General features: G+C 37.6%; 1 protein-coding gene and 1 pseudogene across 3 annotated transcripts in view; one reads left to right on the top strand and one right to left on the bottom strand.

Annotated features, from left to right (window-relative positions):
• Nucleotides 1-15,415, top strand: part of CDC14A (cell division cycle 14A) — a 169,235-nt gene that overhangs the window by 32,811 nt on the left and 121,009 nt on the right. For all 3 annotated transcript variants that reach the window (XM_003260116.3, XM_003260117.3, XM_012500327.1), the window contains exon 4: nt 5,421-5,513. In XM_003260116.3, the coding sequence (XP_003260164.1) occupies nt 5,421-5,513 (93 nt within the window). The remainder of the gene's footprint in view (nt 1-5,420; nt 5,514-15,415) is intronic.
• Nucleotides 7,725-8,711, bottom strand: LOC100583903 (annotated as a pseudogene).

The raw sequence follows: 15,415 nt of genomic DNA, 5'->3' as shown, positions 1-15,415 counted from the left end.
TAAGCCCTGCAGGTGATTCTGAACCAATCTGTTAAGAGAATGAAATATAATACAATAATAATATAATGTGGTTTAGAGTTAGATTTAGTTATTTCTGAAAAGTCTTAGTACTGTTGACCAATTCAACCTGAGAATTATTTAAATTCTGAAGCATGAAACTTGTTATGGCCTCATAATTAAGATTTACACAAATTATCAGGCTCAGTGAGAAAGTTTTGGATTGATCCTGCTTACTACTCTTGCTGTGTAAATGTTCATCAAAGGCCCTCTCTGGCTCTGGGCTTATGTTCTCCTTGTAAAACACAGTATGCTCATTGTATTTTAGCCTTGCCCAGGACCCCTAGTCTGGGAGACATTATATGTCTGATTAAACTGGACCCCTCTGGTGCCATTCCTATTGCTTTGGAAAATGGTGGAATGTCATAAGTGAGCAATAAATGTGAGCTGTTGTTGCGGTTAATATAGAGGGCTGGCTATGTCCACTTCAGTTTAGAAAGTTCAGAAGGGTATTTGCTTTGTAATCCCCGCACTTTGAGAGGTCGGGGTGGGCAGATAACTTGAGGTCAGGAGTTCAAGACCAGCCTGGCCAGCATGGTGAAACCCCATCTCTACTAAAAATACAAAAATTAGCCAGGCGTGGTGACACCTGCCTGTAGTCCCAGCTACTCAGGAGGCTGAGGCATGAGAATTGCTTGAACCTGGGAAATGGAGGTTGCAGTGAGCCAAGATCATGCCACTGTATTCCAGCCTGGGTGACAGAGTGAGATAGTATTAAAAAAAAAAAAAAAGAAGGGTATTTGTTCCAGTTTCAAGATGGAAATCTAAAACATAAGGTGGATAGTGGCTGGCGGCAGATTATGATTTGTAATGGGTCATGTGCTGTGCTGCTACAGAGCCGGCAAATAGTCCAGAGGTCTTAGTGTTCTTTCTGTGACCCTCTCTATTTTATATTTACACTGTATTTATTGGAATTGGCCAATTTTAAACTTCACTTTGCTATGGCATACAGTGTTTTTGTAACCTGTGAGCTTCTTGTGTAAAGCAGAAAATAATCTGTAATAGAGCAGGTAGCTCATTGAAAGCCTGTGGCTATGGCATAATCTTGCACGTGTTCTCCTTGAAGGGCCCACTCATCATATTTGCTTTGTAATCCCTGCACTTTGAGAGGTTGGGGTGAGCAGATCACTTGAGGTCAGGAGTTCAAGACCAGCCTAGCCAACATAGTGAAACCCCATCTCTACTAAAAATACAAAAATTAGCCAGGCGTGGTGACACCTTCCTGTGGTCCCAGCTACAGAGGAGACAGACCAGAGTAAGGAAGAGGCCACTGTCCAATTTAGAGGCATGATATTCTCCTGATATTAGGGCAGAATCTGAGAAAACATTGACTGGGCTCATACATAGAGTCCTGTCCTATTGCCTCCAAACTGTGACTTTGTCTGCATGGTAAAGTTCTTCCATGAAATATCTCAAAAGAGAAGTTAATGTTCCATAGAAGGTACTTCAGTCATCCGTGTCTCCACTGGGTGTTAGTATTGCTTCTTCTAGGGTGCTTTGATTATGTAATAGTATTTTTTAAGTGGGGGACATGCTTAAAATTTGAGAGGAAAAAACATTAAAGAGTTTTTTTTTTTTTTTAAATCAGCCCACTCATATAAAACATCAGCTAAACAATTGACAAAATATTTTGTTATCCCTCAAATTTTTATTCCAATACCAAAGTATCTTTCCTGTTGAACAGCATCACTGGTATAAAACTGTGGGCCAGGATGACCATAAGAGGGAGGCCCAGTTGTGAAAAGGAAGGACATTAGCACAAGACCTAATTTTGAGATTAGCAAATTTGAGATTAATTAGGAAATTAGGACAAGGTCTAATTTTAAGATTAGTAGATTTTTCTCTGCTCTCATTCACTTTGAATTTGTTTTGATTCCTCGAGTGAGAGAACTCACCTCTCAGTGATTTGACCTCGGAGATACTGGCAAAGCTTCGCTAAGCAGGAAATCATTTCTTGGCTGGTGTGCTTTTGAAACTTAACCGAGGAAACTGAATTCCAAAAATATCTAAGCAAAGTAAATGCTAGCAGCTTTAAACATTTTCCTAAAAATCAGGCAGAAACATTTTCCTAAAAAAAAAAGTCAGTTATGTTTGCTTCCTGTGGGGAGTTTCTCATAGGAAATATTTTTAAATAAAGTTCTAGGAAGATTTTGCGAAGACCATTCTCTATCTGATGTAATTTATGAAAGCTTATAAAGTTTAAGCATTCTTTTAAAATCTTTAAAGTGTTAATTTTTATTACATTTACTTAAAGAGTATTTATAGCTATACAGTGAAAAGAAAGTCTTCCTCAGAGTTCTGTCCTTTAGTTTTATGGTTCATGTTCCAGGAAAAGTCTCTGTATTCTATATACTTTAGAATGAGAGAGAGAGAAAACAAAACCAAGTAAACACAAAAGATTCTACTCCCCCCAACCCCCTCCAAAAAACCCAAGGAAGAAATCAGCGTCAGTGATGAAAGAACAGCACTATGACTTGTCGCTTTCAGCAAGTAGATTTGTAAAATAAATACAATTTCAATTATTAAACAATAGCAGTAGTTTGTCATAAAACCTAAATTCTTAGTAGAAAAGAGCATCAAAAATGATAATCCATACTTGAAGATAGACTGTTGATATTTTCTTCCCCACAGGTATTTTAGGGAATTAGGAAACATAAATAGGGAGAGGCTGGGAGCCATGAGAGCGTCGAGTCCCTATGCTCAGTCTGACTCATGTTTATTGAGAGCCTGGCCCGTGTAAGGCAGTATTTAGATATTTGCAATTCAGAGATGATAGGAGATGCTTAGGTCTGAAGAGCCTTTATTTCCTTTTTGGTAAATCAAACATAACTTATTGATGGAGAACAAATAAGTGGCAAAACCAACCAACCACCCAACAGACAATGAGACAATGAAATAAAACAGAAAAAGGAAATGTTCAGGCAGTCAGTAGTTCCAAATTGAGAAAGCAAGAAATCAAGTGTCAGCACCATTGGTTGTAACCTTTACATCCCTAGGTAACTTCAATGCATCAACTCAACTGAGCTGAATTAAATGCTGTGCCTTTGTTCTCTCTTTATTTCATAGGAGTATTTGTATAAACCTGTCAGGAAATAAGGGTGTTGGCAATAAGATACTTTCTTTGAGTCAAATACTAATTTTTTTGTTTGATTTTTGTTTGTTTGTTTTTGAGACAAATTCTAGTTCTGTCGCCCAGGCTGTACTGCTGTGGTGTGATCATGGCTCACTGCAGCCTCCATCTCCTGGGCTTAAGTGATACTCCTATCCAGTCTTTTTGTAGAGATGAGGTCTTACTATGTTGCCTGGGCTAGTCTCAAATTCTCAGCCCTAAGTGATTCTCCCACTTTGGCCTCTCAAAGTGTGGAATTACAGGCATGAGCCACCACACCTGGCCTCACATACTAATTTTTAAAAGTTTAATAAAAAAGGCACTACTGGCCGGGCGTCGTGGCTCCTGCCTGTAATCTCAGCACTTTGGGAGGCCAAGGCAGGTGGATCGCTTAAGCCCAGGAGTTCGAGACCAGCCTGGGCAATGTGGTAAGACCTCACCTCTACAAAAAATACAAATATTAGCCAGGCATGGTGGCATGTGCCTGTGGTCCCAGCTACTCAGGAGGCTGAGGTGAGAGGATCGATTGAGGCTGGGAGGTCAAGGCTGCAGTGAGCCAAGATCATGCCACTGTACTCCAGCCTGGGTGCTGGGTGAGGTGACAGAGCAAGACCCTGTCTCAAAAAAAAAAAAAAAAAAGATAAAAGATAAAAGGGTACGACCATTTTCAGATAATATGATTCTAGGAGTTCGAGACCAGCTGGCCAACATGGTGAAACACCGTCTCTACTAAAAATACAAAAATTAGCCGGGCGTGGGGGTGGGTGCCTGTAGTCCCAGCTGCATGGGAGGCTGAGGCAGAAGAATGGCTTGAACCTGGGAGGCGGAGGTTGCAGTGAGCCGAGGTTGTGCCACTGCACTCCAGCCTGGGTGACAAAGTGAGAATCTGTCTCAAAAAAAAAAAAAAAAATATATATATATATAAAAAATATAATATATATATACATATATATATATATATATACATATATATATATATGTATATATATATATATGTGTGTGTGTATATATATATGATTTTTGGTTATAAAAGAAATGCCTGACTTGGAGTGATGAAGATTTCCTGGCTCATTGGAGGGATACACTTTCTGTGGTTACATGGTAAAGCCAGAGTGTTGCAGTTTCATCTTAGAATGGGCTTCAGAGATGGAAGAGTTTTTTTTTTTCTTTGTAGACAATAGCAGGATCAAGAAAAGTACATAGTTGAGCTCTATTTACCTTTTTTAAAGAGCTTCTAAAAGCAGGGATTTTCTGTGTGTTGTAGTCAATGTATAAGATAGAAAAAGCTGCTTTTATAGTCAATGTGAATTTATAGACAAATACTGAAATGTACTTTTGTGCCTGTGTTTTTTTTTGCTAGCTCATTAAAGACAATTTACGTGCCTATATTTAGAAAATCAATTGTCAAAATACATAAATTTTGAAAAGTGAGGAAATCAAGCAGATTTCATTGAGTTACATTGTGTTCTCATTGTCTTATACTTATTTGATTAATAATTTGATTTCATTTTACCAGATCTTTTTGTCATTTCTTTTCATGTTTAGCATGTGTACAACATACCATGTTGATTATTTTGAACTTAGTTAAATACTTGAGCATGCAGCATATTGCCTGGCATATAACAGGTGCTTAATAACTGTCTGAATTCGTGAATTTAATAGATGGCTATTGTAATGTGTTGTATTAAGATGTTTGCTGATATAATTTTTTAATGGTATTTTTCCATTGACCAAGTATTTTCGGATATTAAAAGGGGGTTGTTATAGAACATCCCAGAAAGAAAATATTAATATTGGTCTTTAAAAATACGATTTTTTAGAGATCATAGTAGACTGGTTGACATTTAAAAAAATTGTGTTATATGAAAACTATAGATAACATTCCTGGGAGTTGGAGTGGCATGTAGGGGGTAACAAAGTGTGAAGAGACTTTCTGTAGAAGATTTAGAATAAATCACCAAAAATGTTTCCTGTTAATAGAGATGCCAGTAATTTAATTATTTTCCACCATATTAGTTTCTTTTCTTGGAGAGAAAGATATTAATTATATTGTTGATTCTTACATTATGATTGGGCTGTACAAAATCTGAGCTAGTAATTCTCCAACCCTCAAATGCCATAGAAATTAAAGTTGAATGTTGTTAAATTTTATGGGTTGTGGCACATCTTGAAGGTTAAGAGATGATGTTTGCCTTCTGTATATGTTAACTTTGTCTCTATGGTTACACGAACTCTTTTTATCTCCTCTTTCTAGTCATACAGTTTGTCAAGAAAGAAAATAGTGCACTACACCTGTTTTGACCAACGGAAAAGAGCAAATGCAGCATTTTTGATAGGTGCCTATGCGGTAAGTACCTTCTTCATGATTATTTTCTATAATCAGGCCAGTGAAATGCCAACACTGTCAAAGAAAATCCAGACCAGTTTTTCAGTGGGATTGAGAGATGGTGGAGATTATTAGCAGTTTGGGAATTGATCTGTAGTGAGAAATATGGACTAGCAGTGGTGGAATGTTTACTCTTTAGATTTTATTTTCTACTAGTTAATGAGAGAATCTTGGAACTGCAATATGTAGCTTGAATTCCACAGTTATATAGGTGTTTTAATAAAAAGAATACCTACCAAGGACGTTTCTAGGAAAAAAAATATGTGTGTGTGCATGTGTGTATGTTTAAATGCATGAAATATGATATTATGGAAGATTTTAAAAGACTGTTGAAGTGTTCGTTTTTTGGGAGAAGAGGAAATCCTAGATTGCACAGGGGAGGATTGTTATTATTTTTATCAATCCATTCATTTATACAATTGTTTGCAGTAGGCAAACTGAATATAAATCCTCCATGTATTATAGCTTCCCTAATAACTACAAGAGACTTTTCCAAAACTAATTTCAATTAGAAATTTTGTTCTCTGCAGACACTAACATGTCAGTATAAATTCCACATGACCATGCTACGGAGTTTTAGAGTGGTGATTCTGGAATTTTCTATATATGCTGTGATTAGGCAAAAGCTTAGAAAGCAGAAACCATCAGAGCTAAAACATACTTGCAGGGATATGTGTGATACCGGTTGGGAATATGCTGGTTTAAAGGCAGGGAGCAGAGAGGTATCATTTCCCCTCATCCTTGGGGAGGGCTCGTGCTCCCCTGAAGCCATGGAAGCAACCCTGCTGAGTGACTTTTCAAGGGCCTCATTCTAAGGACCTTGAGGGAAGAGGGCGCTAGCTACTAGACCTCAAACTCTGCCCCATCTACCCAAAAGCTCTAGGGGGAAAAGCCCAGCAGTATTGCTGGAAAAGCTGTCAGCTGTTGTAGGGTGCAGGCTGAGAAGAGTGGCAGACTGTCAGCCAGGCTGTGGGCTGGGGCCTTGCTTGTAGCACTGAGGTGCTCAGCCCTGCCCACCTTTTGTCCCTTGATGTAGCTGCAGTAAACCCTTGGCCTACCCCTTGTGGCAGCATTCTTTCTTGCTCTGTAGATAGCATGGTATAGTACAAGGAATAGTGGCTAAGAGTCAGAAAACATGTTTTTCATCTTGAAGGGCTCTGTGATGATGCACTTTATCTCTCTCAGCTTTATTTAGTTTCCTTATCCACAAAATGAGAGGGTTGGATGTAATGACCCCTACATTTCCTTTCAATTCTTAGGATACTAAGATTATTTGTAGTGCCAGCCAGGCTATTGCTTTTATTTTAAGTGAATACATGAAAAGCTGGCAGTTAGCATGAAGGTTCAGTGAAGTTCTGGTAAGCTGAATATTTTTTACCTTACATTGATAATGACTACTCATTTGAAATTGATGATTGACACTGTGATTGAAATATGGGAAAAGACTGTACTAATTTCTGGATTCAAGCCCTGTAAACAAATGTGCTTTTCCTGCAGGGTTTTGTGATGCTTTGTAAGCATGTTATTTGTGGATCCTTTCTCATAAAGGATTGCCATCAAGAAGTGGTCATTTGCCACTCTTCTCACGTCTTTCTTTCTTTTTTTTTTTTGTGAGGACCAAATGATTTTTATTCATATTTGTCTAGTTTATCTACCCAAAGTGTTCAGGACAGTGTTCAGCACATATTAAGCTTGATATAACAGTTATCTATGATGATGATGGTAACGATGACTCTGTATAGTCACTGTGTTTCTGAAGTCTTATTTGGTAATCAAGAATGTGTTTAGAACTATCTCTTTATTAGACAAGGTAATAAACCAAAAGTTTCCAACTTCCTGTACATGTTGAAAACTTTGAATAAAGATCCTTGGATACAAAACATGACCCACATGGCTCAAAATTAATTCTATGACAAATATTATTCCAAAGTCATACTTATTTTGAAAGCCTAAAGGTTTTTCTTTTTTATGGCTATAAAATTACTACCAAGCTAGACATTTTACTTCTGTTGAGATACACAAATAGAATTACCGCAGCAGCCCACACAGTCTATGATTTCTAAACATTTAAACATCAGTGGTTTTGGGAAGTTGCTGTTGTCCTTCACAGTTCATTAAAAGTTCAGATGCTTTTTGTGAGAGCCCAACTTTTCTACCCGCGAAATTGTCTTTTCAGAAGTCTTGCCGGATGTTTTCTTTGTTTGCCTCTCCATGTTGCTGTTTAATTTGATAGATTTCATTTTCTAGCTGAAAAATAGTCCGTTCAGTCTCATAATTCTTACCACGGATATCCAATTTGACTCCATTTCTCTCAATTTAGATCCAGCTGTGAGTTGCATGTTCTTTCTCTGCCAGTTTAAATCTTGAATATGTTTTCTTAACTTCTGAAGTTCTTTCTGTGCATATTCAATCATATGAACTAGATTTTCATTGTATACTTTCCAGGCATTACATCCATGCTGTGACATTAGTTTCAGATTCTCAATTCTAACTGCTTGATGCCCTAACTAGGCCATAGAATTGTTTACACATTCTTGCCATGCGGTAATGCCATTTTTTTTGACCAGAGGAAGGGGCTGGAAGTTCATATTGTTTCCTAGTGAGCAATTCAGTTGGTTGTCAAGCAGCCAGTCTCTCAAATTCATTTCTCATTATGTCAGTTTCAAAAGCAGAATAATACGGGACTGTCAGGTATCTCAGGTAGTTCATACTAGGTTGGTTATCTGCGAGTTTCCTCCTCCACCAGCACTGCAGCCGCTTCCTGCACACCAGGGGCTTCATAACCTTGATCAAAATATGGATCAAGTGGTCAATATCAATCAAGCGGTGGCACACTACTGTAATCCCAGCACTTTGGGAGGCTGAGGCAGGCGGATCACGAGGTCAAGAGATGGAGACCATCCTGACCAACATGTCTCTACTAAAAATACAAAAATTAGCTGGGCTTGGTGATGTGAGCCTGTAGTCCCAGCTACTCGGGAGGCTGAGGCAGGAGAATTGCTTGAACCCAGGATGGGGAGGTTGCAGTGAGCCAAGATCACGCCACTGCACTCCAGCCTGGCTACCCAGCGAGACTCTGTCCCGTCTCCCCCCGGCAAAAAAAAAATATAGCAGTGCATCCACCTCAACCTCTCCAGCCACCAAACCTGTGCCTGCCATTCTGGGGACCTCAGGTTTGCCCTACTCTTCTCATTTCTTTACCCCTTTTTCCCTCCCTTGCATCTTCTCTCTCTTCTTTCCTTATTTATTTATTTATTTATTTATTTATTGAGACTGAGTCTTGCTCTGTCCCCCAGGCTGCAGTGCAGTGGTGCGATCGTAGACCAGTGTATCCTCAGACTCCTGTGCTCAAGCGATCCTCCTGCCTCAGCCCTCCCTAGAAGGTGGGACTGCAGGTGTGTACCACCACAGCCAGCTAATTTCATTTTATTTTTGTAGAGACAGTGCCTTGCTTTGTTGCCCAGCCTGGCTTCAGGACTCCTGGCCTCAAGTGATCCCCCTGCTCTAGCCTCCCAAAGTGCTGGGATTACAGATGTGAGACACCACACCCAACCTCTTCTTTCCTTTTTAACACCTATTCTTCCTGTTTTGTTTAGTGTGGTTTTTCATTTCAGCAGGGTGCCTCTAGAACTTTGAAAGGATTATAATAGCCTTGAGCTTGTGACAAAATACTCTGTGACAAAATATGTCTTCTAATGCAGAAGTTTCCACCACTTTAAAGCAACCAAAAGGGGAAAAAGCAGTCCTAGCATGGTGAAAGAAGTGCTGAGTACAGCATGAGCTTGTCTTACACACTAGTTACAGTCTTGAGAAGCAGTATGAAGTGATTATTCTTGAACTGGTCATGTCCCAGTTGGTTTTTCTAATTTTGGAACTGTATTCCCCAGAAGGCTTTTTGACACAAACCCTTAATACAAATGGAATTAAAAATTTGCAGTGGATCCTTAAAGAGAATTTTATGCCTTTCTTCGTATTGTCTGTATGTATTTACTTGTTGACAGTCTTGTAAGAAGATAGTCAATAATATCCATTATACATATATCTCAGTTAAGTTTTACATATATTAAATGTTGCTAGTTGGATAAGTGTCCATTTTCTGGGGGCATCTTCTCTGGATACAAAAGACCTTTACCTTCGGAGCAGCTATGTAACTTATATGAGGCAAGCTAGGTAGGTAGGTATATTTTATCAAACAGAAGTCTTTAACAGTGAAGGTGTTCCTGTTCTTAAAATGTGGAATCAGCCCTCTGTTAAGGGGCATTGACTGACTAATAAAAGTATTTTGTACTAAGACAAACCTTTTTCTCAAAGCCTTAGTTTTCTCATTTGTAAAATTTGGATAATACCTGAGTTTCCTTGTCTACTTCACAGGATTATTGTAAGGATCAAATATCCAACTGCCTGTTTGATAACTCCATATTATACATCTAAATGATACCTCAAATTTATTGTGACAAAACAGAAGTTTTTATTCCTTCTCTCCCTAAATGTATTTATTTCCCAAGTCATTCCCTTTTTAGTAAGTGGACTACTATCAGTGACTTGCTAAATCAAAAGAGTAGTCATTTTGATTTCTTTTGTTCGCTCATCCCACATTCTACTTATTCGTAAGTTTGGTCAGCTCTACCTCTAAAACATATTGAATCAGAATGTATCTTTCCATTTCTGTTGCTGTCACCTAGCCCAAGCCACTGTCATTGTTCACCTGGATTATGACCACAGCTTTATATGTTGTCTCCTTTTTATATTCTTGCCTCCCATTAATTTAGTTGCCATACAACTGTCAGAGTAATTTTTTTTCTGTTATGTGGAGGATGCTTAAACAGAGATGGTAGCCACATTGTATACTTTCCTTACCCACTTGTTAAGTCTTTGCATTGCTAAATTAGAGGTCTACGTTGTGGATTAACTGAGACTAGCCTGAACCAGATGTCATGTCTGAATTGGGGATAACAAGCCTGAGGTTTTTAGACTGTCTAACCATGTCTGTGTTGGCTATTTATTTTGTAGACTACACTTAAGACCTAAGTAGTTATACTCTACTCCTAAGTCTGTGACTAATTGCAAAGAAGCCATTCTCCATTTGGCTTAGTGGTTGTGAGCAATGACTTTAACATAGCCACAGGCTCACTGGGCTTTGAATCTAATTGTTAGTTGTATGCCCTGAGCAAGTTAACTTATCCAAACTCCTGTTTTTTTTCATCTTTAAAATAGGCATAATAATACCCTATTTTACTTGCGGTGAGGACTGAAGGAGGTCATTTATATAAAGGTGTCATTGGTGCAGTGTCTGACATTGTATGCACTTAGGAATGTCTGGTGGCCCTGGCAGGGAAGCTATGTGGCCTTCCACAAAATTTTCTGACCCAGTCTCCTACTTCTATCACTCACTTTTGTGTGTAGACCCTTTAGGCTACCTCCCTGAAGATTGGACAGCTACTTCCCCTCTTTCTGTCTGCCCATCTTCCTCTTGTCCACCATATTTTTCACTTAAATACTTCCTTGGCTCAGTAACAACACTCGTATGGTTGTTAATCTGATTATTGCTTAGTATAATTCACTGGAAGGTATGAGTATATTTCTCTCCATGGATGTTATTTTAAGGGAATATTCTGTTTAAACCAAATGAATTTGTGAGATCTGTAGTCAGGTATTCATTAATTCAGTAAATCTTTGTTTAGCTACTATGAGCCCTGCCTAGCACTATGGTAGGCTCTAGGGAATAAAAAAAAATAAAATATACATTAAAACAATGCCTAGCTTAAAATGTGGGACAGATGAGCGATAAACAATTGTTTAAAGCAGGCAATAGGTACAATTGGGTAAATATGAATTTATCTAACAAATTTTTTTTGAGGTATTTTCATGTAACAGGCCTTGTTCCTAGAGTTGAGGATACTAAGGTGAATGACTCCCTGCCTGTTGGTGTGGGTGTGGAGGGCTGGGTTCAGACCTGGGGAGAGGGGAGGTTCTAAGATGGTCAATCCCAGCAGGCCAGGTTGCTGAGGAACCATCAGACAGGGAGAATAGCATGAAGGTGATGATGCTTTTTCTGGTAGTAGGGGAGTGAAGGGAGGCTGGAAGAAAACTAGTTATTTTAAATTTTTAATTTAATTTTATTTTAAATGTCCATTTTGAAAAGGAGATAATCTAATGAGAAGATAGGGGTGTTTTTTTTCCCCTTACAATTAAAAAAGGTTTAAAAAGTGGAGTAACCACATTGTAGAAGAAATGTAGAAAAATTCTCCTGCAGTTCTAAACCTGAACTATTTATTAGGTGTGATTGCAGTGTAGTTTTTTGAGCCTTTTAAAATTTAGCCTATGTGTATTTTGCCATTTTGCTATTCAGGTAACCAAATAATATTTCATTTAGAGAGAATACCATTGTTTAACATTTTAGATTTCTTTCAAAATTTTTTATAATGTGACAGATCTCTTCCTATATTATAAGTGTTTCCTTTTGTGGATTTTTGTCTTTAGATTGCCAGAAGTGGGGTAAATAATTTTAAATTTCAGAGTTTTTAAGACTCTTGGAGCATATTGCTATACTTAAGCCAGTTTATACTAAATTTGGTATTATGTGAAATCTCCAATTTCATGTAATCTTTGCATATTGGGTATGAACATTACAGTTTTAGAAATTTAATTGGTGAAAAATGCTACCTCATTGTTTTAGTAATCATTTTTTTGATTAATGAGGTTGATTATTCTCATGGTTTTATTTATAGATTTATTAACTGTTTGAAAACTTTGTGTTTTTATATTCGGTTCCTATATTTAGACCATTTTAGAGTGGATAAGTGCTATTAGCCTCCATTAAAAAAGTAAGTTAGCCAGGTACAGTGGTGGGAGCCTGCAGACCCAGCTACCTGGAGACTGAGGCTGGAGGATTGCTTGAGGTCAGGAGTTTGAGGTTATAATGAGCTATGATCACACCACTGCACTCCAGCCCAGACCCTGACTCAAAAAAAAAAAAAAAAAAGATGAAGTCATTTTTCTGTGTCTATTTGTTTCAATAGATACAGACTACTAGAAATCATGCCCATCAGTCCAAGTTTCTGTAAAAAATTAGGAAGTCCACAGACCTTTCCTGCTGTTACTCATTAGAATGTCAGAGTGCTCTATTAAGTACTTCTGTATACCTGAATATAAATGTGCTTAATTGGAACTGCTGATAATGGACCTATTGATTTTTGAACATTAAGCTGTCTGCTGAATATACAGAAATTTTAACAGAACAGTATTATTTAAAAGTGGTTAGAGTGTGTGTGTTTAAATCATTGGACACTGATATACCCAGACAATTAACTGTGATTTTGTTTTTGTTTTTATTGTTTGGACCAAGTATATTATTTTGCTTATCTTTTGACTCACAATTCTGTAAATTCTGATTTCAGAACTACTTTACATTGACATTAAAAAACTGTAGATTAAACAAATGTCATTTAAAATATAGGTAAAATTATCAAAAAGTTGGTTCCAAATCATAAAGGCATTTACTTTAAATATTTATTAAACCAATAATATATTAGATGTCAGCTACTAGTGTTCTGTCATCCTTCTCTGTGGCTTGTTAGTAAATCTAACGGTAGTGTTTGCTTCTGCTTATAGAAATTAGTGGAGAGGAAGGGAGGGGAGGCACATGGCTGGGGCTGGGCAATTTCCTGTTTGCAGTTCCTTCCTTTTATAGTTTGATAGGCAACTCTTTTGTGATATTGCCTGTAAATGGGCCAGTCTTTTATCTTTGTAGGCTTGTATTTTTGGTGGCTTTGAAACAGATCAGGCTCCTTAAACTCATACAGCATTTTCAATTTCAGACTCTTTGAGACTGGACATTCTGTTAGCCTTCTGCATATGGGTAGAGCAGTGTCACCTCTTACTCAACTTTTCTTGCCTGTTTCATGTAGCTGTGGGCAAGGAAAATTAGCTGTTTGCTTTTCATTAGTGGAAGATTTGTCAAGTTAAGGTGCATCAATCTTTTCAGTTTTTTTTTCTTTTTTTCTTTTGGCATCCTGATAATAAACTTCCTTTGTGTTGTAAATAAGCTCTTAAATTTATATACACATACACAGCTGCACACACAGGCATACATACTCACTGCATTTAGTACTATATATTTAGTAGTGCTGCACTGTGTATGCTTACAGTAATTTACTCACAAATTTCTGAATCTTATCAGTAGCCTTGGAATAACATATACTTTCTATGTGAAGAAGCTAACATCCATTTGTTTCATTTTAGGTTGGTGCAAAAGTAATTGCGGTTTTTGCTACTTCAATATATACTGAATTAAGAGAATATACTTTTTTTTAGCACTTGAAATTATTTATTTACCAGTTTATTATCTCTCCCTTTAAGGGAAAGGACTTTGTCTTATTTTCCACAATAGCCCCGGCATCTAGAACAATGTCTGACACATCGTAAGTGTTCAATAAGTGTTTGTGAAATGAATGACTGTTTAATTGATAAATAAGTCTTAGTTGGTTGACTTCCACACTTTTGTGGAAGTTTAATATGGAGTAATTTAAAACCTGTGATGTGCTTAAAGATAAATTATGAAGTCAGTACTAATTGTAAAAATAACAGCAAGAATCAGTGTTGCAAAGCGTTAACTAATTTTCTTAAAGTTACTGAGTAAAACAGTGTGTTCTATAGAACTGAAATGGGCATTGTTAATACTGTACATACAAACATTTGAAATTAATATTGTGGATGATAATGTTAATTTTACTCTCAGCATTATTTCTGTTTTTCTCAATAGGTGAAACTACTTATTTATACATATAAGTATTTGCTACTGTCAATGATTTTTTTTAACAACCATCCTTGCAGTCTCAGGATAATTTCCAGTTAAGAATTAATTCATGGGGCCGGGCGCGGTGGTTCATGCCTGTAATCCCAGCACTTTGGGAGGCCAAGGTGGGCGGATCACCTGAGGTTGGGAGTTCGAGACCAGCCTGACCAACATGGAGAAACCCCGTCTGTACTAAAAATACAAAATTAAATGGGCATGGTGGCACATACCTGTAATCTCAGCTACTCAGGAGACTGAGGCAAGAGAATCACTTGAACCTGGGAGGCGGAGGTTGCGGTGAGCCGAGATTGTACCATTGCACTCCAGCCTGGGCAACAAGAGCAAAACTCCATTAAAAAAAAAAAAAAAAAAAAGAAGTAATCCATATGCTTGAAAGAGGAATACTAGAAAATTTTTAAGTAGAGTTGGATCTTGAAAATTTTTAGCTGCATGCATTCATTATGAGAAAAAAATCAGAAAGGAGGTACTGAAAGCCCTGAAGACATTATCCATTATCAGAGTGTGACTTGAAATTGTTTGCCATGCCTGATATGAGAGCATGTTCTGTGCATGTCTACCTAGGCTTCACCTGGCATTTACCTGAGTGAGCACTATCAGTGTTCCATTTTATACAGATATCTGAACAGAGCAGGCTCACATTTAGACGTATTCTCCATGCAGAGCTACAGGATTCCAATCAATGAGATGTTTACTAGAATGTATACAGAAACTGAAGGTAATTCTTTAAATTTTATGAAAAATGAGGTTATTTGGCTGCCTGGTAATTGCAGCATGGTAAAATTTGATATTGAATGTATTTGATTGTGTTTACTGTTTTCTTTTAGTTTTAAAAATAAACATCTTAATTTAAAAAAAAAAGACCCACTTTTGCAAGACTGGTGAAGTATCTCCACAGAACACTCACTAGGAAGAACCCTTCTGCAGTCCTGCTTTGTCATATTTCAGTTGGAGAATCTGAACCCAGAGAGGTCAAGTACCTTGTCCAAGATCAAACCCAGCTAATGGAGAAGGACTAGAACCCCGATCCCTAAGTTTCTAGCTGGGAGCT

The sequence above is a fragment of the Nomascus leucogenys genome, chromosome 12 (assembly GCF_006542625.1).
Source record: "Nomascus leucogenys isolate Asia chromosome 12, Asia_NLE_v1, whole genome shotgun sequence".
Taxonomy (NCBI): domain Eukaryota; kingdom Metazoa; phylum Chordata; class Mammalia; order Primates; family Hylobatidae; genus Nomascus; species Nomascus leucogenys.
The sequence above is the reverse complement of the archived record's forward strand: the minus strand, read 5'-3'. Positions and strand labels throughout refer to the sequence as shown.